This window comes from Cebus imitator, unplaced genomic scaffold, assembly GCF_001604975.1.
Source record: "Cebus imitator isolate Cc_AM_T3 unplaced genomic scaffold, Cebus_imitator-1.0 Scaffold238, whole genome shotgun sequence".
Classification (NCBI taxonomy): Eukaryota; Metazoa; Chordata; class Mammalia; order Primates; family Cebidae; genus Cebus; species Cebus imitator.
This window is the reverse complement of record NW_016107553.1, coordinates 2,672,578-2,696,501: the sequence shown is the minus strand read 5'-3', so window position 1 is coordinate 2,696,501 and position 23,924 is coordinate 2,672,578. Positions and strand designations below refer to the sequence as shown.

Here is a 23,924-nt window from a genome sequence, read left to right as displayed (position 1 = left end):
TTAGGGCCAAGGATTTCTAAAAGCAAGTCAGACTTCAGAATGTTGTTCTTTCCTGTAGTAAAGTCTTATCAGATCCCATCACACATGTGTTATTTTCACTGATCTTCTGAAAATAAACTTACTGAAAAACCAATAAGAAGCCCAGCTTTGGGACTGGTGACAATGAAAACAAATCATAAATGTAGCTATGGGCTCTACTGGCAGAGGCTTCTTTCATTCTCCAAATATGGCAAAAGATTTGCTAAGAAACGTTCAATTCTCCTGCAATTCTGGATTGGCCAAAGCAAATATAAAGCATCGATATCTAGTAGCCCAGTGCAATCAGAGTGGACATGAAGTCAGAAATAACTGATTTCAGAAGGAAGGATTTCTCTAGACAAGGGAATGGTTGTATTTCCAGTTGCCCTGTGAGACGTTTGAGTCTTAAAAGGGCTAGTTTATTCTCAAGTGGATAAAAATTTTCAGAAATTGGATGAAGAGTTTCTTCAATGTAGATTATTAATCTCCTTGCTAAGTCTGAGACTCCTAAAGAGAAATGATTCATTTATGCCTCAGCTCATCCTCCTGCTTCCTGGCCTAGTGCATTAAAGACAACAGAAAGGTCAATGTTTTCTCTGCTAGACAAAGCCCTGCCAAATATTTGTGATTAAGGGCCAGGCTATTTGCATCTAGGAAGCAAATTCTTCCTCATTCAGGACCTTCCAAAAGTCTTCCAGCATTGAAACTTAAATTTGAACACTTAGACCAAGAACCTCACAGGAGCACCCTGATGGCTGAACCCAGCTGGTATATGTGTTTCAATTGGCACTATTTTTAAATTGAATTTCCAAGACTTTGGACAAGCCACCCCTTCTATTTTACACCTAGGTCACTTCACTAATGTACTTTGACTACTGGCTCTTGAAAGTATTTGAGTTTCTTAACCCTCATAAAGATGAAATCTTCCTGAAAAGTGTGTGTCCTTCCCAGTATTCTTAAACAGAACATTTAGAATATTGAAACTGACCCAATACTCCCATAAACTATTCTTCTTGATAAACATAGAAACTGGCCCTTCTACTGTTAAAGCCTGAAACTTTTTGTTTTATTTGAGGTCCTTCCTCCTTCAGAGCCTTTCAAAAAAAGCATCAAAGAACTAAAACACACCAGAGCATGAAACTAGATGCCTCCTTGCCTCTCCCTAGTTCTTGTTTTCTTACACATTGTTACATCTCTTGCCTGTTACATAAACCCCTAGTTTTAATTGGTCAGGGAGATGGATTTGAGACTGAGCTCCCAACTCCCCAATGGAGCACCTGATTAAAGCATTCTTCCTGGGCAATACTTGTTGTTTCAGTGATTTGCTCTCTGTGTGGTGAGCAGCAGGACCTGGCCCAAACTGCTGGTGTTTCGGTAACAATATAACTTAACATTCTCTTAATAATTTAAAGTTATCACTGTGAAACTCAGTGATTATACCATGCAGAAATATCCTCATGGATTATTCAGATCTGGGGACACTCAGTAGTCCTAGGATGCTATGCTTCTTGAGGTTTTTAAAGTTGCCTCATCTTGCCCCTGTCTACCTGATCATTAGCTATTCCATTTCACTGTTGCCTCTGTGCCTACCATCACCATATCAAACACACATACACACACACACACACACACACAGACTCGTGTCATACATATTCTAATCCTCCTCTGTTCTGTGGTCTAGAAAACAAGAAGGTAATTTGATTAGAATTATATGCAGAATAGTAATAAATAGGATCTGAGTTAGGAGGTCCTTAAGGAAGTTGCCTCTCTTTTTAAAATATTTTAACTAAATAAATTTATAAATTAGTAAATTGTTAATAAATTAAATTGTTTTAAATTTGATAATTTAGTTTTTGTGAGTACACAGTAGGTGTATATATTTATGGAGTATGTGAGATGTCTTGATACAGGAATGCAATGTGAGATAAGCACATCAAGATAACAATAATAAATGTCAATGCAAATTCTTTATCACCATTTTGACTGCTCAGAAATCATCACTGTTTCTGTTACAGGCTCTTTCCAAAAGGTCGGCAAATACATGACTCCTGTCTGATAAAAAAAAGTTAGCAATTGAAATTCTGAGAATACAGTCTACCATAAAAAAATTAAAACGCACTCACTGAGCCAAATAAAAAGTGTGCTCACTGACCTCCAATTCTTGGCCATCACTGCCAACTACAAAACAAACAATTAGAAACAAACAGCCACAGATGCTATACTCTCGAGTTGATGAGGAAACACCAAGAGCCTGTTGCATCAAGTACTGTCATATCAGTCATTCACATAAGCAGTAAGCCACTTTCCAGTCCCTGGATAACTATGGCCAAGCTAGCCCAGCCAAGAACCTCTTCTCACTCTGTACTTAAAGGCCACAAAAGCAGCTCACTCAGAGGGGCTGGGCTGCCTTGCTCCTCTTAATCTGATCTGACTCACTGGCCACCCTCAGCCTAGGTTTTTATCACTTCTCACTTGAGCTACTACGATGACTCCCCCAAGTGACCTCTCTCTCTCCCTGAGCCATCTGGCCACTTTTTAATCCTCTGCTCACATTGCATTGCTTCCAGGTAAAAACAGACTTCTGTCTGTCTCCCTTTTATCTAAATAAAAAGAGACTTCTTTCCTCAACCTCCATCATGTGGCTATATTCAACCTCATCACAGCCTCAGACTATGGCCAACCACGTTTCTCTCTGCTTTCCCACCACACCATAATCACTGCTACCTCTTGCCTTTTTTCATGCTCTGTGGCTTCTGGAAACACCATCTTTTCCTCTGTGTCTGTCCAAACTCCACCCATCTTTCATATCACCACGCAAGAAGCTGCTCCCAGACACCCTGTCTATCCTTTAAAGGTTGCCCCTTTCATTTAACTCCTTACAGCTCCCAACGTTTTAAGTACTCCTTTCATTTTCCACGGTCTTGGGCATAGGCCCTGGACTTGGAATAGAGCAGGATTCCGACCCAAAACTTTTTTGGCAACTCCCACTCAATATCTATCCCTCTAAATCCTAGCATGTTCAACGAACACAACTGCCCTTGTACATAAAGACCCTAAGAACAGCAAAGTTTATACCTGGAGAAACTGCAGACCTCTCCCAGAATGACACATTGCCCTTCAAATCTCCTGGAGAAAGAGTGTATGAGCCAAGTTCCCAGATATCTAGTGAAGAAAGGCAAGTCAGCCTCCTCCCCTCCCCCAACCCACCACTCTTGCCAGGCAGCATTTAAAATGCACTTCAGCGTGTTCCTCTTTTATTTGGAAAGGAAGCAAATCTTGACATTCTGTTTCTCCCATTTCATTAAGGATGGAGGTCATCCCGGGAAGGGGAAGGGTAGTTTCCAAAGAGAACTTGTGTGAGAGTGGAGGTGGGGCGGGTGACACTGTGGTCCCTTCTCGTTAGCCCACTTCACGCTTTGAAGAGAACAAGCCCAGCTTTCACAGTGAATTATTTGCAGTTTGGCCTCTGCCAGGACTGGGCTCTCCCTGGCTAAGGCAATATCCAGAAGGATTATGTGATAGCTCAAAGACAGACAAGGTGTCCAGAAAGAACTGGCTGGAGGAGGTGACATTAGGACAGCCGGGAGATAAAAGAATAGAGAAGGGAGGAGGGAGAAGGTAGGGTGTGTGTGTTAAATTGAAACCCAGAAAAAGCTAAATCCACACATATTTCTCTCTCTCTCTCTCTCTCTCTCTCTCTCTCTCTCTCTCTGTCACACACACACACACTCGCATAGAAACACATTCTTTGCTTTCCCTCTCCATCTCTAACTCCCCGAGGCATTTCTATAAATAAACAATAGGACCTTGAGCCTGCAATAGTCCCATTATTAAATTCTTACAGTGTTCTGGCTATAAGTGTATGAACACTTTTCCGCACTTCATGGTTTGCAAAGCCTTTTCCCATATATAATCTCCACCTGACTCCTACATCACACAATTGAGAAGTCCTGTAAGCTTCTCCTCATCAGTCGCATACATTGAATCGGGCACCCAATACCCACTCTCAAAGTTCTTCGCCTTAAAACTTTAAGTTTCAGGTTGACTACTCCAAAAATCTCTTAGAGTTTGGGCCACATGACCTATTTTCAAAGTTATCGAATAACAATTGTACATATTTATGGAGTACAATGTGATATTTCGATACACGAATACATTGTGGAATGATCAAATCAAGCTAATTTAACATGCTCATCAACTCATAAACTTACCATTTCTTTGTGATGAGAACATTTAAAATATATCTTTTAGCAATTTTGAAATATGCAATGCATTATTATTAACTATAGCCACCATACTATGCAATAGATCCCCAGATCTTACTCCTCCTGTCTAAAAATGAAACTTTGTACGCTTTGACCAATATTTCCCCATTCCCTATCTGCCTGCCCCTCCATTAAACCTCTTATAACCACCATTCTACTCATCCACTTCTATGAGTTAGACTTTTTAAAATTTCACATTCTAAAGTGAGATCATGTAGGATCTGTCTTTCTGTGGCTGGCTTATTTCACTTAGCATGATGTCCTCCATTTTAATTCATGTTGTCATCACAAATGATGGAATTTCCTTCTATGTTAAGGCTGAATAATTATCTGTTGTGTATATACACTATATTTTTTATCCATTCATCTATGGGCACGTAGGTTATTTCCACATCTTGGGTATTGTGAATAATGCTGCAATGAACATGGGCATGCAGATATCTCTTCAACATATTGATTTCAATTCATTTGGATGTACACCCGAAAGTGGAATTGCTGGATTGTACGGTAGTTCTATTTTTAGTTTTTTGAGGAATCATCATATCATTTTCCAAAATGGCTGTATTATATATAATTTACATTCATCAGTGTACAAGGTTCCCTTTTCTCCAGAGGTCTTTACATGCATACTATCACTTAAATTCCACAAGATTCATGAAGGGTGGATGTGATCAAGGCATGTTAGAGGAGGAAAGTGAAGCTCTAATGTTATGTTACTTGACAGAAGTGTAGAGTGTGGGGTGCAGTGTCTTGAACCCAGGTCTGAATAACTGTAGTGCATGTGTTCTTCACCTGCCCTGGGTTCCTCTTCCTAAGAGTCCTTTATTATCTAAGATTCCAGAGCATCTATTGAGAGGTTTAGTCAGAAAACTGGAATGCCAGGATTCATAACCAATTAAACTTCCCCATGCCTATAGTGGCATCTTTTGGTTTTCACTTCAGCATTTATTTTGCCAGACTCTATACTAGGGAAAGTGGGTAGAGCACTAAATAAGACACACATGTCCTGCTCTTATAGAGCTTAAAGTCTGATTAGAAGAGAGTTCATAAATGCGTACACAATTAAATGCATGGACCAATTCACCAAGAAGCTTCAAATCCACAGAGAATAAACACAATGTAGTTTTCATTTTTTTCACTGTCCTTGACTGTGCTATGTCAAATCATCTCCTCCCCTTTAAAAAAAAAAAAAAAAAATCTGTTTCCATTACTTCCTGTCACTTTCAGCTATTCAATTTAGTCCAGACCAGTTTAAACTCCTGTCTCAGAGCTGATCCCAAGCCCTCTGCCCTCCCAGAGTAGCCAAGACTTGCTGCCACTGGGGCTTGGTGTAGATCCAGGCAGGGTCTGCTCTGTCTCTGTTCTCTCCTTTCTACCTGCCTCATCAGGAGGAAGCGGTTCCCTTCATGGTGGGGGTGGGAAGGGGAAGGGGTATTTGAGCTCTTCCTCCCCGGTCCCCAGCCCTTACCACTTGTAGCCCACCTCACAGACTCTTGTTGCTGGAGACCCTCATCCAGACGGTGGCTATCTTCAAGGGGCAGCGATGGGGGGCACAGCAAGTCAGCCCAGGCCCAGTACCTTCCTCAGCATTCTTTTGTCCCCTGGGAAATTCAACCATCCTGCTGTGCCAAGCTGTGGGAAGGAGCCTGCGCCATGGCCACTCCGTATTTCAGCCCCTCCCTCTCTCTCCAGTGTTTGTCTTCCCCCAGGACAGGGCTGGCAGCAGGACTACGGCCCAGACAAATGTCTAGCCGGTAAACAGGACACTAGTGATTCCCCTTAGCACCCCCAAATCTCTCTTGGCTTGGAGAAGTGAAAACCCCTGTTCTTTCCCCTGCCCCTGGGAATATGCTCACAAGGAACTCTGTACCTCCCCCTGGCTAAGGACTCTGAGCCCCTTATTCCAGCCCAGACTTCTCCTTACAGACCCAGGACAGGGGCAGGGTTGGTGGTATTAGGGCCAGCTCTGCCATTACCTTCTTGAAGGGTGGTTAAGAGCTCGTTAGAAATCCAGCGTGCTTAGCAGTTTTTGGGTCACCTTTGGGCATTGGTAGCCATTCCAACACAACAGAAAAAATCTCACTCACACCCTGTTACATACAATTCTAATTGTGAGATGTGTAAGGAAGGAAAAGAACAGGGTGCTGTGAGAGGAAATGTCATGCTCTGGGATCACACTGCTGGGTCTCAAATACCAGCTCTGCCCCTTATTCATTGTGTGATCTTGGGCAGGTTACTTGGCCTTTCTGTGCCTCAGCTTCCTTATTTGTAAAACGGTGATGATAACAGTATATATCTCATAGGACAAAATAAGAAAATGTAAATAAAACTCTTAGCATAGTGCCTAGCACATTAATAAATGCTCAGTAAACATAAGTTCCCTTAGGGATCCAGGCACCGAACAACCAACACTTGATGAAATAATGAATGAGGTAGTCAGATCCCATTGCTACAAAAATTTAAATATTAGCCAGACATGGTGACACATGCCTATAGTTCCAGCTATCTGGGAGGCTGAGGCAGGAGGATCACTTGAGGCCCAGAGGTTGAGGCTGTAGTAAGCTGTGATCATGCCACTATACTCCAACCTGGGCAACAGAGCAAGACTCTACCTCAAAAAAAAAAAACAAAACCAAAAAAACAGAATTACACATAGATTTCCAATCCATATTAGAAAGGCTAACAAGGACCATATTATGTGCGGTTTGAGAAGAGAGGGCAGGAATATATTTTATTCACTCCCGTAGATTCAGTGCCTAGAACATAGTAGAAGCTCAGTCAGTTGTGTGAGTGTGTGTGTGTGTGTGTGAGTGTGTGTGTGTGTGTGTGTGTGTGTGTTGAACTGAAACTATGTTATGTACAAAATCCCTCCCATGGAACCCAGGGGATGCTGGTAAAATTAAACCACGTGAAACTTGAGTAGTGTTAATGTTTTGTTCATAAGTTTCATGGATTTTGCATATATTTTATGGCATTTATATTAAATTCATAAATAAAATTTAAAAAAATAATAATGAATGAGGGAGAATGATTGGGAATATCTATCTGAGATGGGGTAGCTGGAGAAGACCACTCTGAGAAAGTGACACTTAGGTTTTGACATAGACGAGAAGGCAGAAGTCAGCTGAAGAGCAAAGGGATCATATTGCCCCAGGATCAGATTACAGAATAGACCTAGAAAATTCGCCTTTGACATTTTAATACCATGTATAATACAGGGTTATAAGATATTAATTCGCTCTGGGCCAAAGATTGTCATAACTCCCAGGAGCCAAAGTCCTCCAGATACCTCTGTCTCCATCACAGCAGCTCTAACTGTGCAGTTAGTTGCCTCAAAGGCAGTTGATTTGGGGGGTTGTTTCCATTTTTCAAAGTTGTTAGTCAGGACTTTGGTAGCAATGAGGTCAAGATCCTGGCTAAATGGTAAGTCTGATTTCACATGATCTAAATGGTCAGAGCCAGAGAGTGTCAGCTACCCCAAGGAAGAGAGTATATCATAAATCCAGAGTAGACATATGAACAAGCAGTTTATAGATTGGGCTTTACCCAAAGATTAATTTTAAAGGTCGTATCATCCAACAGAGTACATAACTGGACACTTGAGTCTGTGCATGTCTCTGGTTACAGCTGATTTTAGTTACTTTGAATCTGGTCAGCATTATAAATGGCTGGGATAAAGTATCTGCCGGAGGAGTTGGCATAAGCATGTGACTCACCAGCCCCTCTGACTCAAGGGACCCATAGTTGTCCTGAGCTGTTAATCCATTGACAGAGCATGAGTGAGACAGAGTGGCTGTGAGAAGCTGTACTGACAAATAGCCAGGAACACCCACTGCCCATTGTTATGACTGTATCCTTTTGCGATGCAGAGCATCAATATCTTATGTGGCCTGATCAATGTTTTCAAGCACACTGAACCTAGATGGTGATATAATGGAACTGTTGACACTGTTCCCAAGACACCAGGATGTCTCCACCCAAGTTTGATGGCGTTTGTGTATGATAAATAAGGGCTGGGATACTGTGCTAGAAGTCAGAAGAGCGGTGTGGTATAGATGCCTATTGTTATAGGTGGTTACTTGGTGTCAGAATGTCAAAGGAGGTTGGTCTTCATGTTAAGTAGGATTGACCTTTCTGTTACCCAGAGCCCCAGGTGTAAGCACTAAGAATTTAAACAGGTAACTGATCATTCACAGAAACACCTAAGGATTTAGCTTTTATTTTTGTGTTTGCAGCAGCAGTGAGAGCACAATGGAATGTTTGACACAACTTGATACAATCTAGCATCTCAAAATAGTAAAGAAGGTTGTAAATAACACATAAAAATGGTCTGTTGTCATGAATTCAACCACATCCTAAAGGCTGCCAGAACAATGCTTCCAAATCCCAGATGTTCCAAAACAATTTATTATTCTTAAAGATTATATAGGGAAGCTATCACCCTCACCCACCCCCAAAAAAATAGGGAAAAGAAAATAAAAGCCCTGCATAGGATGCAAATGAAAACATCTCTACTGTGCTTGTAGGTACTAATAAAACCTGTTTATAATTTTTATTATAAAATTTTATTTACATATAAAATAATGTATAATATATATAAAATAAATGTTTGCTTAAGAAGGAGATTGCTGCAATATTTGGATCCTCCTTGATAACCCACCCCAATTTCCTCCATCCCCCTACCCAGAAGTAATCACCAGGCCAAGTTCTACTTTTTATTTCCTTGCTTTATTATTTTCATACATATGAAATATATATTCATTAAATCTATATATATTCAGTTTTGTGTGGTTTGAACTCTAGGTAAATGAATCACACTGTATATATTTTCTGCAACCTGCCTCTTTTGCTCAATTTTATGTTTGTGAAATTCCTTCGCGTTGGTAGGAGTAGCTGCCATTCATCTTCACTTATGTTTTGTATTCCATTGAAATGATAGAATTTATTTATCCATCTACTTTTAGTGGATATTTGTGTGAATTTCCATTTTTGCTTTTATAGATAACAGTTATAAACATACTTATATATCTCGATATAGATGTGCACGAGTTTCTCTGTAGGATATATACATAGAAGTAGAATTGCTCTGCATCTTTAACTTTACAGTGCCAGAGTGTTTCCCAAGTGGTGGCACCAGTTCATACTCTCACCAGCAGAGTATGAGACCCATTGTTCACAAACTCATCAACACTTGCTTTTTACAGATGTTTAAATTTTTGTCATTCAGGTAAGTGTGAAATAATATCTCATTGTAGTTTTAATTTGCATTTCCCTGGTTATTAATGAGGTTGACAATCTTTTCACATGTTTATTGGCTATTTGTGTTTTCTCTTCTGTGAAATGTGTATTCAAGTCCTTTTGTTTGTTTTTCTATAGGTTTTAATATTTGTATTGGACTTCTTTATATATTCTGGATACTACTCCTTTGTCAATTATAGCTGCTCCCAGTTTGTACCTAATCTTTTCACTTTATGTTGTCTTTTGGTTTTTTTAAAAAAACCAAAGATTGTTGCATAGGTACACATACAGCAGTGAGACTGGCTGATAGTTTAACATTCCTTTACTGTTCTTGTAGGATTTCAGCGTCAAGGTTTCAGCGTCAAGGTTGTGCTAACTCATAAATAAGTTGAGGAATGTTTCCCCCCTTTTTTATATACTCTGAAATATTTTGTGTAAGATCAAAGATATTTGACCTTTTAATGTTTGATATAACACATCTATAAAAACATCTGGACCAGTTATTTTATTTGTGGGTGTATTTTAAACTACAAATCTTAAACTACTAATCTTATATGTTTATAGGAGTAATCAAGTTTTCTATTTCTTACTGAGATCATTTTAATACAGTATACTTTTTGAGAAAAGTTTCCATTTTATCTAAGTTTTCAGATATATTAAAGTTAATCACAATACCCTATTAATTTTTTCATTTCTGCATTACCTATAATTGTGACTTTTTTTTAAATTCCCATTTTAGTGTTTTCACTTTTATCTTCATTCATTTTCTCGAAGATTTGTCTTTTTTACTGCTTTCTGGGTAAGCTCGTATTTCATGAAAATTCCTTGAGGCTTAGGCTGAAGGCACACTCTTACAGTGAGCATGTGTGCTTGCTTTTACTGAGCACCTGGGTACTGCAACCAAGGACCATTTTATTTATTTATTTATTTATTTAGTGGGACAGAGTCTCAATCTGTGTCCCAGACTGGAGTGCAGTGGCACAATCTCAGCTCACTGCAACTTCCGCCTCCCAGGTTCAAGCTATTCTATGGCCTCCCGAGAAGCTGGGATTACAGACGTGTACAACGCCCAGCTAATTTTTGTAATTTTTAGTAGCGATGGGGTTTCACCATATTGATCAAGTGATCTGCCCGCCTCAGCTTCCCAAAGTGCTGGGATTACAGGTGTAAGCCAGAGCACCTAGCCACCAATAACCATTTTTTAATAAATTCTTGGCTTGAGGTTTTTCAGAGCACGAGGAATATGAAGTCAGGTTGTAAATCCATAAGAGAACCAGATGGTGTTTATGAATGTTAGGAAGAGTTGATGGGGGCTTTTATTCCATCTATTAGATTGGTGCAAAAGTAATTGCAGTTCAAACCATGAATTTTAAATCATTATAGCTAGGCTCAAACATATCTTTATTAATCAAAATAGGAACCATTACAGTCAACACATTTTTGCCAATGAGAAATGTTTGTTTATTCCTGTAGCATAAAAATCAATACTTCAGGATTCAACAAACTCTTCTGCATCCTGCTGGTTATAGAAGCGTTTTCCCTGCAAAAAGTTGTCGAGACGCTTGAAGAGGTGAAAATAGCCGGTTGGTGAAAGGTCAGGTGAATATGGCCGATGAGGCAAAACATCATAGCCCAATTCATTCAACTTTTGAAGCATTGGTTGTGCAACGTGTGGTAGGGCATTGTCATGGAGAAGAATTGGGCCCTTTCTGCTGACCAATGCTGGTTGCAGTCATTGCAATGTTCAGTGCATCTCATGGATCAGCAGATGTAATGGTTCCGCCAGGATTCAGAAAGCTGTAGTGGATCACACTGGCCGCAGACCACCAAACAGTGACCATGACCTTTTTATTGTGCAAGTTTGGCTTTGGGAAGTGCTTTGGAGCTCCTCAGTCCAACCACTGAGCCAATCATTGCTGGTTGCTGTATAAAATCTACTCTTTGAGACGTCATAATCCGATCAAGAAATGGTTCATTGTTGTTGTGTACAGTAAGAGAAGACAACACTTCAAAACGACTATTTTTTAAATTTTCACTCAGCTCCTGAGGCACCCAATTACCAAGCCTTTTCACCTTTCCAATTTGCTTCCAATGCCAAATGACTGTAGAGTGGTCGACGTTGAGTTCTTAGATAACTTCTCATGCAGTTGGAGGAGGACCAGCCTCGATGATTGCTCTCAGTTGGTCACTGTCAACTTCTGATGGCCAGCCACTATGCTCCTCAACTTTAAGGCTCTTATCTCCTTTGCAAAAGTTCTTGAACCATCACTGCCCTGTATATTCGTTAGCAGTTTCTGGGCCAAGTACATTGTTGAAGGTGCGAGTTGTGTCCACTGCTTTACAACCCATTTTGAACTCGAATAAGAAAATCACTCAAATTTGCTTTTTGTCTAACATCATTTCCATAGTCTAAAATAAACATAAAATAAATAAGCAAGTAACAAGTCGTAAGCAAAATACATAAATAAATAAATTGAGAAATGCCCATTAAAATGATGTATAACATAACCACATTTATTTAAGAATGTATTCCAATATCAAAAGGTAAATCCCAACAATGCAAAAACCACAATTACTTTTGCACTCACCTAATCTCTAAAGCTAATGTTGAGACAGGCATCTTTCGTAACTGAATTTCTCCATAAAAGTTATGTTATTTTCTTACGGAGAGTGTATCCTGTCTAGGTCTTAGCAATACCAGATATTCACTGTGACACTCCCAACTCACCCACACACCATATTGGGCCCTAATCCTTTGTCTTCTGTCCCCTTAGCAGTCATAGCTGTTAAAAACAAATGTTGGTAACCTAGGGATTAACAAATAGCTTCAGGACAGGTGCCAGTTCAACGCACATTTACCTCTCTCAAGACTTGCTTTTGCTTTTCATATAGGAAGGCAGAGAAGACCTTTAAGGCCATCGTTACTCTTCCCAGCTCAGCTTGATAATTCTAAAAATATAATTAGAAAGCATTTTATCTAGCATTTTTAGATGTTTCATACTGGGAGGATTTGGGAGAAGGCAATCTAGACTTTAAAATTTTCAAGGCCAAAGTCATCTTGGTCATGTTGTATAGGGCATAACTTTGGGGATGCTATCAAACACTTCTTTAGGTACTACAATAATCTCTAGAGTACTCCTAAAGGGCAGAGGTGAAATAGTTTTTCAGCCAGGCTACAAACCTGGTTATATTCTTCAATTTTTATAGTAATAAAGTATATTTATTCCCTTCTTCTTATAATAGGATGAGGCATTGGACTAAATGCTTTATACAAGTTATTTCACTTAAGATACAACATGTAAGGTTATGACAAAGTAATTTGCAATAAATTAATGTTCCTGATGAGAATAATTAGAAGCCATTAAAAAAATACCCCAAAACTTTTTTGAAAACATTGGAGAGTTTCTGAGACAACCAGGGCCTGAAATAAGCAGAAACTACACAGAGAGAATCAAAGATCTAATGGACTTACACTTCTGAATGTGAGAGGAGCTTTGAGGCAGATCAATACTAACATACAGGTCAACTAAAAATGCAGGAAAAAAATGCCAAAAAATCATTTAAAGGCATTAAAGAGCTACTTAAACAAGTAGGACTTTATGGTTAGGTTGAGTTTTTTTTTGTTTGTTTGTTTTTTTACCTGGATGTATTTGCTGATTCTGGGAAGGCAAAAAGCTAAGAAGCTGAGTGTTGCCTGGGAAGAGGGCCAATAGCATTGATAGAGCCATCGATGGCCTCATAGAGCTAGAAAGAAGAAAATGTAAAAATTCAGAAATCAATATCCCGGTGAGGAGGGTGTATGTGGAAAACTGAATCTAACAGCCTATTTTTCACTCAAGATATTTGCCAAACTCTGAAGGGAAGGAGAAAGAGGGAAGGAGGCTAAGAGGCCCACCAAAAAGACTGAAAATCAGAGGGGAGTTCTGGCAGATTCAGTATGCTGAGAAACAAAGATTAGAGTTCAAAACTTTCCAGGAGGAGGAACCCTGGTGCAAACATCAAACTCTCAGCTTTAGAAGGCTGTAGATTAGGAGCAAAGGTGAACCAAATATAAATATAGCTTTACCAAGACTGCAACTTTGCCTTGACTCAGCTCAATCCCTCATTGAACTCAGGCAAGCAGCCCTGAATCTGTCTGGCAGAAGAAACAGTGAATACTCTCTGAAGGAAGATTATACATCTGGTGAAATTCTCTATCTTTTCATCTGTTTTCTTGAAAAACAAAAAAAATTTTTAACAGGTTCTCACTCTGTCACCCAGGCCGGAGTGCAGTGGCATGATCACAGCTCACTGCAGTTTCAACCTCTCAGGCTCAAGGGATCCTCCCACCTCAGCCTCCCCGGTCGCTGGGACCACAGGCCCACAACAGCACACCTGGTTAATTGTTGTGTTGTGTTTGTTTGATTGATTTGGATTTTTTTGTAGAGACTGGGCTTTGCTATGTTGCCCAGGGTGGTCTCAAACTCCTGAGCTCAAGTTATCCACCCAGTTTGGCCTCCCAAAGTGCTTGGTTTACAGGTATGCACCATAATGTTCAGCCCTAAAATTTTTAATATCTATTTTTGTTATATGTAATACTGGTCATTTAATCAAACATGACAAGAATACCAAGAGGCAACACCACATAAAAAAAGAAAAAAGTATATAACAGAATCAGACCAACAGGAGATTCAGATTTTGGAATTAGTAGACAAGCACTTTGTGATTAACCATCATTAATATTTCCAAGAAAAATAGAGGAAAGGGGAGAATGGATGAAAGATGAAGATGTTCACAGAAAATTAGAAACTATCAAAAATAACTATTAAAAAATTTAACTCAAAAATAGAGCTGAAATTTTGAAAATGCAGACATGTGCTTAAAAGCAGAATTAGACATAGCAGAAGAAAGGCTATGTGAACTGGAAAACAAGTCAATAGCAAATATGTGAACAGAAGCCCAGACAGAAAAAAAGAGTGGGAAATAGAGAAAAGAGGAACATGTAACACAAGTCTAATCAGAATCCCAAAAAGAAAAGAGAAAGAACATGAGACAGAAGAAATATTTGAAGAGCTAACAGCAGAGAATTTTCTAACCTCTACCTAAATCCCTACCTAGAAGTATATATTTACTGAAACTATATTTCAAAAATGAAAGCTAAAGATTTTTTCAATTAAACAAAAACTGAGAGACTTCTTCACCAACAAACATACATTTAAAGAAATACTAAAGGGATTTCTTTTCAGGCCAAAGGAAAAACAATCCAAGATGGAAACACAGAAATACAGAAAGAATAACAGAATGAGTAAAACACAGTTAAATAAAAATAATGGTGACTGAACAAAACAACATGATACTATCTCATGGGGCTTAAAGTATATTTAGTACTAAATACATAATAAAATGCAAATAATAGGAAGATGGTAAAGTGCTTAAGGTCCTAGCTTTATCAAAGAAGGTGTCAAAATGATTATTTTTACTCTACGGTAAGAATCAATGATGTGTGTAATCACTAGGGTAATCACTAAAAGAAAAGGAAAAGAATCTGTAACTAACAAGTTAATAAACTGGAAAAAAAATAGAATAACAAAAAAAATCCAAAAGAAGACAAGAAATAAATGAAAAAGAACATAAACGAATGGGTCAAATAGAAAACAAATAATAAAATGGTATACATCAACTCAACTATATGAAGAATTGGGTTAAATACAAATAGACAAAATAATCTACTTAAAAGGTACACTATGAAGAGTTTTGAGAAGTATCATTTTGTAAGTGTTGTGACCACATTAAGTCTGGGCTCAAGCCTTAGCTCCAACACTTACTAACTCTTTGACCTTAGACAAGTGACAAATCTTGTCTGTGCCTCAGTTTCCTCTTCTGTAAAATGAGCTTAATAAGAGAAACCACCTCATAGAACTGTTGTGAGAGTTAAACAAGTCTATAACTTAGAACGGTGCTGGGTTATATAATTATTAGTCACTTCATATGTGTCCCTACCCAAATCTCACCTTGAATTGTAATAATCCTCATGTGTCAAGGTTGGGACCAGGTGGAGATAACTGAATCATGAGGGCAGTTTCCCCCATACTGTTTTCGTGGTAGTGAACAAGTCTCATGAGATCTGACAGTTTTATAAATGGGAGCTCACCTGCCCAAGCCCTCTTGCTTGCCACCATGTAAGACATCCCTTTGCTCTTTCTTTGCCTTCTGCCATGATTGTGAGGCTTCCCCAGCCATGTGGAACTGTGAGTTCATTAAACCACTTTCCTTTATAAATTACCCAGTCTTGGGTATGTCTTTATTAGGAGCGTGAGAACAGACTAATACACCACTGGTATTAGCCTCACAACAAGCTTGTAAATAACCCGTTTCATAGAGAATTAAATTGAGACTTAAGTGATAGTGCAACTTACCCAAAATTACCCAGCTGGGGTGTTACTATGAAGTGACAGGATAGAGAAGTGAAAATGTCTCTAGCACTCATGCTCCATGACAGCAGAAATCTTATTTGTCTTGTCTTGTTCATCACTATACATTCACTGCCAAACACACAGTTAGTGCTCTATAAATATTTGTTGGGTAAACGAGTGACTCTTACTACAGTGCTATTTCAGATACTGTATTCTCCCAACCAGTAACATAGAATACTAATATTAGTACTAAGTCCTTATTTGAGAAAAGAATCTCAAACACTAATACCAATCTTCAACCAGAATCACCTGAGTTTAAGCCACTGACTTAACCAACTTTGAAAACACTCTACCTTGGGTCTTGTACTGTAGGATAATCTATTTCCTTTATAGCTTAAGCTATGTGAGTCAAGGGATCATGTTACTTGTGCCCAAAGGCCTCCTCATTAATCTACTCCTATGTACAAAAGATCAGAGAAGAGAAAAGGAAATTATCAATTGGTAAAATAAGAAGTCCATGTCTAGGCTGTTCAGCAGGAGATGGCATGGGCAGGGCTGGAGTGTTGGAGAAGGGGCAGTAGGCCAGGCTCTACTATTTCTGGAGGAATCCTTTGAGCCGTTATATGACTCTGCTCTGAATAGGGACAGTTGAAAACATTTCACACAGCTTAAATCAGAGGTCCTCAAGCTTGATGCATATTGGAAACATCTGGAAAACTTTCAGAACTGTCCAATGCACAGGTCACAACTTGGACCAATTAAATCAAAATCTTGGGAGGTTCCAGGGGAGACATCAGTATTTTGTAAAGCTTACCAGTTAAATCTGATATGCAGCCAAAGTTAAGAACTGCTGGCTTAGAGGGGCCATCCAAATCCAGGGATGAGTGTCCACTCATTGTTGGAAAGAGGGAAAGATCAAGGCCAGGAGTCAGCGACACTGCACATGGGCCGCTCTGAGTTTGGGATCCTTGCCCACTAATGAGAGGGTTTGTTCAGATCACAGCTCCAAGTAGCTGCTGGAAAACTCTATGAGGAACCTAGCGATGAAAGCTGAGGTAGAGATTCTCCCTTTGCAGCTTGAAGGGCCAAACTTGTGTAGAACTTTTGGATTCACATTGATAAAAATGCACAGTTCACTCCCACACTAGAGATTTCAACTTGGGGATGAACTAAAAGGAGAGCCATCAATTTAGAGGAAAAAAAATAGTCCTTCCTTGTATAACTAAATTAAACTTTATATTTTTTTGGAACAGAATGTCATGCACTCCAAATTCAAGTGATTTTCTCATGTTAAATTTTTAAAAGTAAAGTTGCTTTTACTATTAGGTGAGATATCAGGATGTGAAATACAGTTAATTCTATTTCATAGTAAAGCTCCAGGAACACCCTGCTCTTTGGCCAGCTCCTCCCTCCTCAGCTGCCCACTGTCACCCCAAAGTTGGGTCAGGCTGGCACAGGTGACCAGCACAAGGTGGCCATGCCTGCTAGGAAATAGCTCCCCTGTAAGAAGGGGGCTGTGGGAGAAGGGGCACCTCCATGGGAGATTTCAAGAAGGCCATGTGAAGCAAAGGGAGGGATATTAAGTGACCAGTCAATGTTCAGCAGGCTCAACCTGGCCACGCTACCTTGAAGAAGTCACTTCACCTATCTGGATCTTAGTTTCTTCTTTTATAAAGTTAGGCACTTGAGCCCCATGGTCTTCAAGGTCCCTGATAGACCCAAGTTTGATTTTTCTCCATCTCTTGGGAACAGGGCACTCTCTTCCACCAAATCATCAGCATAAATAGAGAGGAAACAAAATAGGGGCTATAAATTCCAGCACTGACAGAGGTCGGCAGATAGTGGAGAGTGAAGCCATGGTTGGAGACTGTGGCCAATGACGCATCTAAGATGCTTGCCCCATCTAAAGGGCACAGCTGCTATTCGACTTCGGTATTGGTTGCCATGTGGGAAGACCTTATAATTTTTTCGGGAAAAAAAGTAAACGCAGATTTTTTAATGTAGTTCACTGCTTGTAATATCATGGCAATAATTTCTTTTAAAATCCTGTGTCAAATAAAATACATCTGTGCCCAGATACAGCCTGTAGGCCGGTGGCTTACAGCTCTGACATAGAGGATTCTGTGATATGATAAAACTTTATTCTTCATAATTGGGCCTTTTTAGTAGCTTGGTCAACATCGTGCAGATCTTTCTTTAAAAACGCTGTGCACATTTTAGGCAGAACTAGAGTAACAACTTAGATCACAGACCTGCTGCCTCTCACTCCAAGTAGCTGGGCTGCTCCCTTCCATCCAGAACTGGTGGCCACTGGCCTTTCCCTATGCCCTCCGTGTAGCTGGAAGTTATGCCCCTTCAGGAAGGTGCTTGCTGAAGACATAGAAGCCACTCCAACCTTTCCCACACCAACTCCTTGCCCATTAAAGCTGAGACATGGCCTCCAACATAACCCTGACCCAGCAGAGATTGTGTGTGTATGTGAGCAGAAACCACAGATGCAGACAGTCAGAGCTGGGGGAGAAGCAGTAGCAGCAACTCAAGTCACGCTCCTGCTCCCCAGCCCAGTGGTCAGGTGGTAGGAAGGGTGGTCACTAATGGGACTGGGGCCTTGTGAATATCCTCAGATAGATCGATGTCTTGGTCCCTACTAACTCTGCTTAGTTGTTCCTAAACAACAAAAAAAAATGAGAATGTCAGTTTAGTTTCTTATTTGACTGTGGCTTTGCGAAAGAAAATATACCCGGGTCTTATATCAAACACATTTATTCTTAAAGTGAGAAGCTCATCGAGGATAGCTAGAGGAAAGTGAAATATTTACAGTATAAAAAGTATGGATGCTAGCCAAACTTCAAATTCCGTCACTGCAGAGTTATTCCAATAGTACTTTTCCACCATGGCACATCACACATGTTAAATTAACTGCATTCTTGTAACACCTCTCAATGACGTGCACAAAAATAGAAGCAACATTCTGGGACTGCTTTTCTTAAGATCCTACAGAATGGATTTCTGCACACTCAAAAACAAGTATAATACAACACATTCAAAACAAGTCACATCCATTTTTCTTAAAAGAAAACAGCGAGATGAAAATAGGCAAGCGATGGGTTGCTACTTCTACGTGCAAGGTACTGGATTCTTGCATTGAGAATCTTAGTGTCGGGCCTCACGTCAAACGTCACATCAAAAGTGTGCAGAAAAATGACTCACCTTCAATATGAAGGATGTGAGTTGTGTACAGTGACAACAGTCTCAAAGATACAACATTATTGTAGGAGGAATGCCTGTGTACAGAGTGGACCTTTTTATGAGGCCAAAATCTCATGAGTTATCAGATGACCATTTCAACATTTGGGTTAAGCAATGACAGTTTTCTGGTTTAGTCAAGGCACTTGCAAAGAGCTATCTTTGACATGACATGAAGTCCCTATGTATTGTTAGCCATTGATGATGGCATGGTTTTGCTGTTCCAAGCATTCAATAACAAGAACCCAAGCATGATGTTTTGACCACAAAGTCACTTATAACATTAGAACTGCAAAGCTGGATTTGCTTAAACTTTCCCCAAATTATGATTTTTTTATAGATAACATCTGAACAGAAAGGCTTCACTTAAGATCTTGATCTTCAGAGCTGTAATTCATCTTCTTCCTTCAATACCACCCACACTCTTAAAGGTTATTTGACTTTTCTCCACAAGGACACATAGAATGGATCTTTTTCCCCTCCACAAATAATTTCCCCAGGAGAGAACTGTAAAACCAACTTAAAAACACAAAATAACCTTACATTTTTTCCAACAACAATGATCAGACCTCCCACTCCTCTGACTTGAGCTTCAGAGCCTTTTGTGTATACTTTTCACACATTCCTCATACCATTAACACAGCTTTCCATCACCATCGGCCATTCTCCCTCAACTTTTCCTTGCCCAACATGAAAGCTAGTGGATTGAGAGGGAAGGAGGAAGGGCACTAAAAAAGGATTACCTTTATAAAAATAGTTTTCAACCTGCTACTTGATCCTCCAAACCCCAATTGAGTAGCATCATCTGTATAGACCCCAACACCAAATTCTCACGTGGCTTTCTTTTCCATAGCCAGGTCTCAAAAGCTCAGATCTAAACCTACTGATGGAGTAGCAAAGGCTTCCTAACATTGAGCAATACAGACCTAGGATTGCATGGGGGGATATGACAAGTCAAGACCAGTCACATTGTTGCTCAATTCATCGATAAGAGGCCAAGTTCTCCATTCTCCCCCAGCTCTGCCACTCTGGGAAGAGACCACTAGCCAGCCTCGGACTGCCAAAGATTGTTGACTCTAACTCTGTTTTAGGAGACGTCTGGTGGAAGGCACAGTCCTGAGGTGCCATCTGTGTCTGCACCCCATCAGGCTTCCACTGAACATGGACAATTCTATAATTCTGACCATCATTGTTGTCCCAAAAGACTTGCCCATTAGCATGGTAAGAGATGCAGAACTCAATTCTCTGCTCAGTTGGAATGACAGTGGGTAAGTCAATGGCAAATGAGAAGGTATCACTATCTGAGCCACCATACACATTTTTCATATAGACACAGTCCACGTCAGTGTAGCTTTTCCAAGAATCAAAAGTGATACGGACCTGAACTTTCTTCTCAAAGCTCACGTTTTTGACTTTTACAGTCCCTGTCACTGTTCGCTCTTGCAAAGAGCAGTTCTCCAGACAGACAAAGTTCTTCTGAAAGTGGTTCCGGAAACTTAGGTAATCAGCTGAAGGCTGAGGGAAATCTAAAATCAAGTTTTTCTCCTCGTGGAGTTTTAAGCCAGAGGAGATATCATTAAGGTCCAAGAGATCAAACTGGAGATCCCATGCTGGTTCTTCTGGGATGTCAGAGAAGACATGGATCGCAGTGAGAGAGAGGCCCTTGGAGTCAGCAAACACAACGCGCTTCTTGGCTTGGTTGTGTGAACACTTCCAGTCATTCTGTGATTTGGTTTCCTGTTTTATGTTGAGACATGGTTTCAGAGGCTTTAATTTACTCACAAAATGTCTTCGTTGGAAGTCATTGTAAGGGCCCAGGAAACTCTTCACAGGCGGTGAATGAGCCAAGCAAAGCCTCATGGCCACATCCACTGGCATGACTGAACTTGTCAAAGGACGTGGATCTAAAACCTGGATCATTCTGGAATGCAAAGGGAAGGGGTATTATCACCTGGATCGGAAGTGCTCTTCCCCAGTGCCAAATGCATATGTACTATTTTTGTGCTAACTGAATGACAGCCAGTGCACTAGTATCAGGCAGGTGCTGTCATATGCAGTAAAAGAGAACAGTATTAAGTGATCAGATCTTCTTTCTATGTGTACCTCTACCTTTGGCTGGCTAAAGGCTGACTAAGTGTTATTGCTTAAAACACTTAGAGGGGGGTGGGGTCTCAGTTTCCCCATCTGAGAAACAAAAGTGTTCAATTTTATGATCTCCAAGGCAGCCTTAAGAATCATGTGCTCTGTTTTGGACCAGTGGTCCTCAAACCTGTCTGGTAACCATGCCTAGGGAAGTTCCCTTCCTCCCTCCCTCTATCCCTCTTTCTCTCCTTCCCTCCTTCCTTCCTTCCTTTTCCTGGGACTTCATGCCTCAGGGAATCCCTTCCTCCCTTCCCTCCCTCCCTCCCTCCCTTCCTCCCTTCCCTCCCTTCCCTCCCTTCCTTCCTTCTTTCCATCCTTTTCCTGGGACTTAGAACCACTGAGGCAGAACTTCTGGGACTAGGGCCAAGGGATGCATATGTTCTTAAAGCTTCCCAGGTGATTCTAATAACCAGACAAGTTCAGGAGCCACCATTCCAGACCCTCTCCTCCCTCTGGATGCTTTGGTTTATTTCGCTGCTAAATTGACACTTCTCTGGTAATTCACTTGAAAAGAAACAAAAATAACATGCAACAGTTTTGAGAGTGAGAAGGCTAGAGAAGTCGAATAATTCTCTTTGCACTTTATCATGCTCTTCCTCATTTTTCACAAACAACCACTGAAATACAAGTCAACAATTCATGCACTTAAAAACTGTGTGTAATTGATAGTTCACCTAAAGAGATGCCCATGACAAGTCCACATTTAAGTGGAAAAACTGATTACCTGAAAGTTGGAGTGTTTTAAGATATACATTATATATATGAACTTGTAAATATTGAAAAACTCTATAGGAAATATGCCTTTCCTAATAATAATTATTATCTCTGGGTGATAGGATTATAGATGATCTATTTTCATTTTTTTTCTTTTTTGGTATTTTCTAATAGGCATTTATAAATAGAAAGACAATAAAGCTATTTAAAGTTTTAAACATGACCGTGCTCAACAATATTAAACCAAAAAGCATTCATAAAGAAGACTTTTTTTCTGGCCTTTAGTCCTCATTATATATTTCCAAGCTTATGGCATTAGGATTTTTTCCCTATCTTAGCCTTATAAGTAAGAGGTGTGTGTATGCTGTACATGACATTTCTCAATCTGGCTTTAGTAGCTCTCCTCACAGCAGCTCTAAACATGTGTGTAAGTGGTCATTATCACAAAAATAAGTAATAAAGAACACAGAATTTACTGTATTAGCTCTGGGGTTTTTCTGGGAGACTTGCAAACTTAGAACAAACAAATGAAAGCTAAAGCTATATTTGTGGGTCTAATAATAGTTAATAGGCAGGATTTTTAGAGAAGTCTTCTGCTAAGCTATGTCTGGAGAAGCTATTTAAAGTAGTTTTATGGGAGGGTTTTTTTTTTTTTCTTTGACTTTTTGCATTTATAGAAGGACAGTTTTAGTATTGGGTGATTTCCCTGGAACTTTAAGTCCTGGACAAGAGTTAAAAATAATCAATTGCTCAAACTCTTGAGATTTTGCTATGGCAAACTGTGATAAGAAGGACGAATGACTGCAAACATCGTCCTGTAAATTTTTTCCTCCAAGCTAAACCACCTAACCAGCAATGTCAGAGTGCTATTCTCGCCAATTTAGCTGCCCGAGTCTTTGGGATATTTGTGCAGGACCAAAAGAACAGCCGCATCCATAAGAAAATCCGAACTCAAGCTGATTCACGTTAAGATCATTTCTGCTTTAATTTGCTAATTTCTAAAATAGGCTCTGCTTAAGAAATAGAGCCAAGTTTCTATACCTCCAAGGCCTCTCTGCTGCCAGATTCAACTAAGCAGTCAGTCCACTTGTCCTCCCCTGGTGTGTCCCTTTTCAGAGATGACAGAACTGAAACGCCCCCCAACTTCCCCACAACTGCGCGTCCCCTTGTGTTCCCGGCGCGCAGAGTTGCAGCAAACCTACCTGGTGCAGCTCATTAGGCAGAGAGGCGCGGCGGACTGTGAGAGCAAGCACCCGCTGCCTGCACAAATTTGAACCCCAGCTACCGGCCTTGCCCCCACGGCGATCGCTGGGACGGAATGAGGGCCGGGCGCCGGGAGGCCGCTTATGGGCTCCGAAGCACGTGACCCGATTCCTGGGACCAATCGCTGGGCCTCGGGCCCCATGGCGCGACCAACCGGCGCCCAGCTAGGGCACGGGCCCTCGCCCCGGGAACGTGATCGGCCTCGGGCCGGACGTGCAGAGGGCGAGCTGGGCGTCCCGGGAAGGTCCGGGATTCCCGGGCCAGCTGGACCCAGCTGCGGAACGGGAACCCTGGGCCAGGGGCCGGGCAGGCACGTACCGCATGCAGCGGGCGCCGGCCAGGAGAGAGCGCAGCCAGCTCGCCCAGGAGGGGCGCCAGTGCCTCAGGCTTGGGGCGGCTGTTACTCGCGAATGGCTTTATAGGTCAGTGCAGTTGAATCTACACACAGAAGATGTGGCACAGTCCGAATGTGTATGTATCGCATTTGAAATGTTTATATTGTTCACTGCCCGCTGTATCCGCGTTTCTCCCTCGCCTTAGCTTGCGCGACCCCAAACTGGCTGCATGCTTTTTGGTTAGGGTGAGTTCACAGATGCACCCCACAGTAGACAGCTGCCAGGAATTACCAACTTATCTAACAAACGTT

The 23,924-nt window shown here is 40.7% G+C and overlaps 1 protein-coding gene across 1 annotated transcript; it reads right to left on the bottom strand.

Annotated features, from left to right (window-relative positions):
* Positions 1-18,658: 18,658 nt before the first annotated feature.
* Positions 18,659-23,722, bottom strand: PPP1R3C (protein phosphatase 1 regulatory subunit 3C). Its single transcript, XM_017498212.2, has 2 exons — positions 23,218-23,722; positions 18,659-21,080 (listed from the first exon to the last, which is right to left on the bottom strand). Exons 1-2 carry the CDS (start codon positions 23,418-23,420, stop codon positions 20,141-20,143), a joined length of 1,143 nt encoding a protein of 380 aa, XP_017353701.1. The 5' UTR covers positions 23,421-23,722; the 3' UTR covers positions 18,659-20,140.
* Between the last annotated feature and the right edge of the window lie 202 nt (positions 23,723-23,924).

Bases quoted from the DNA above. Each gene is read 5' to 3' on its own strand.
- PPP1R3C (XM_017498212.2), bottom strand. From the start codon at position 23,420: ATGGGGCCCGAGGCCCAGCGATTGGTCCCAGGAATCGGGTCACGTGCT. The intron at 21,081-23,217 runs GTAGGTTTGCTG...TTTGCATTCCAG, and splicing joins TGCCTAATGAGCTGCACCAG to AATGATCCAGGTTTTAGATC.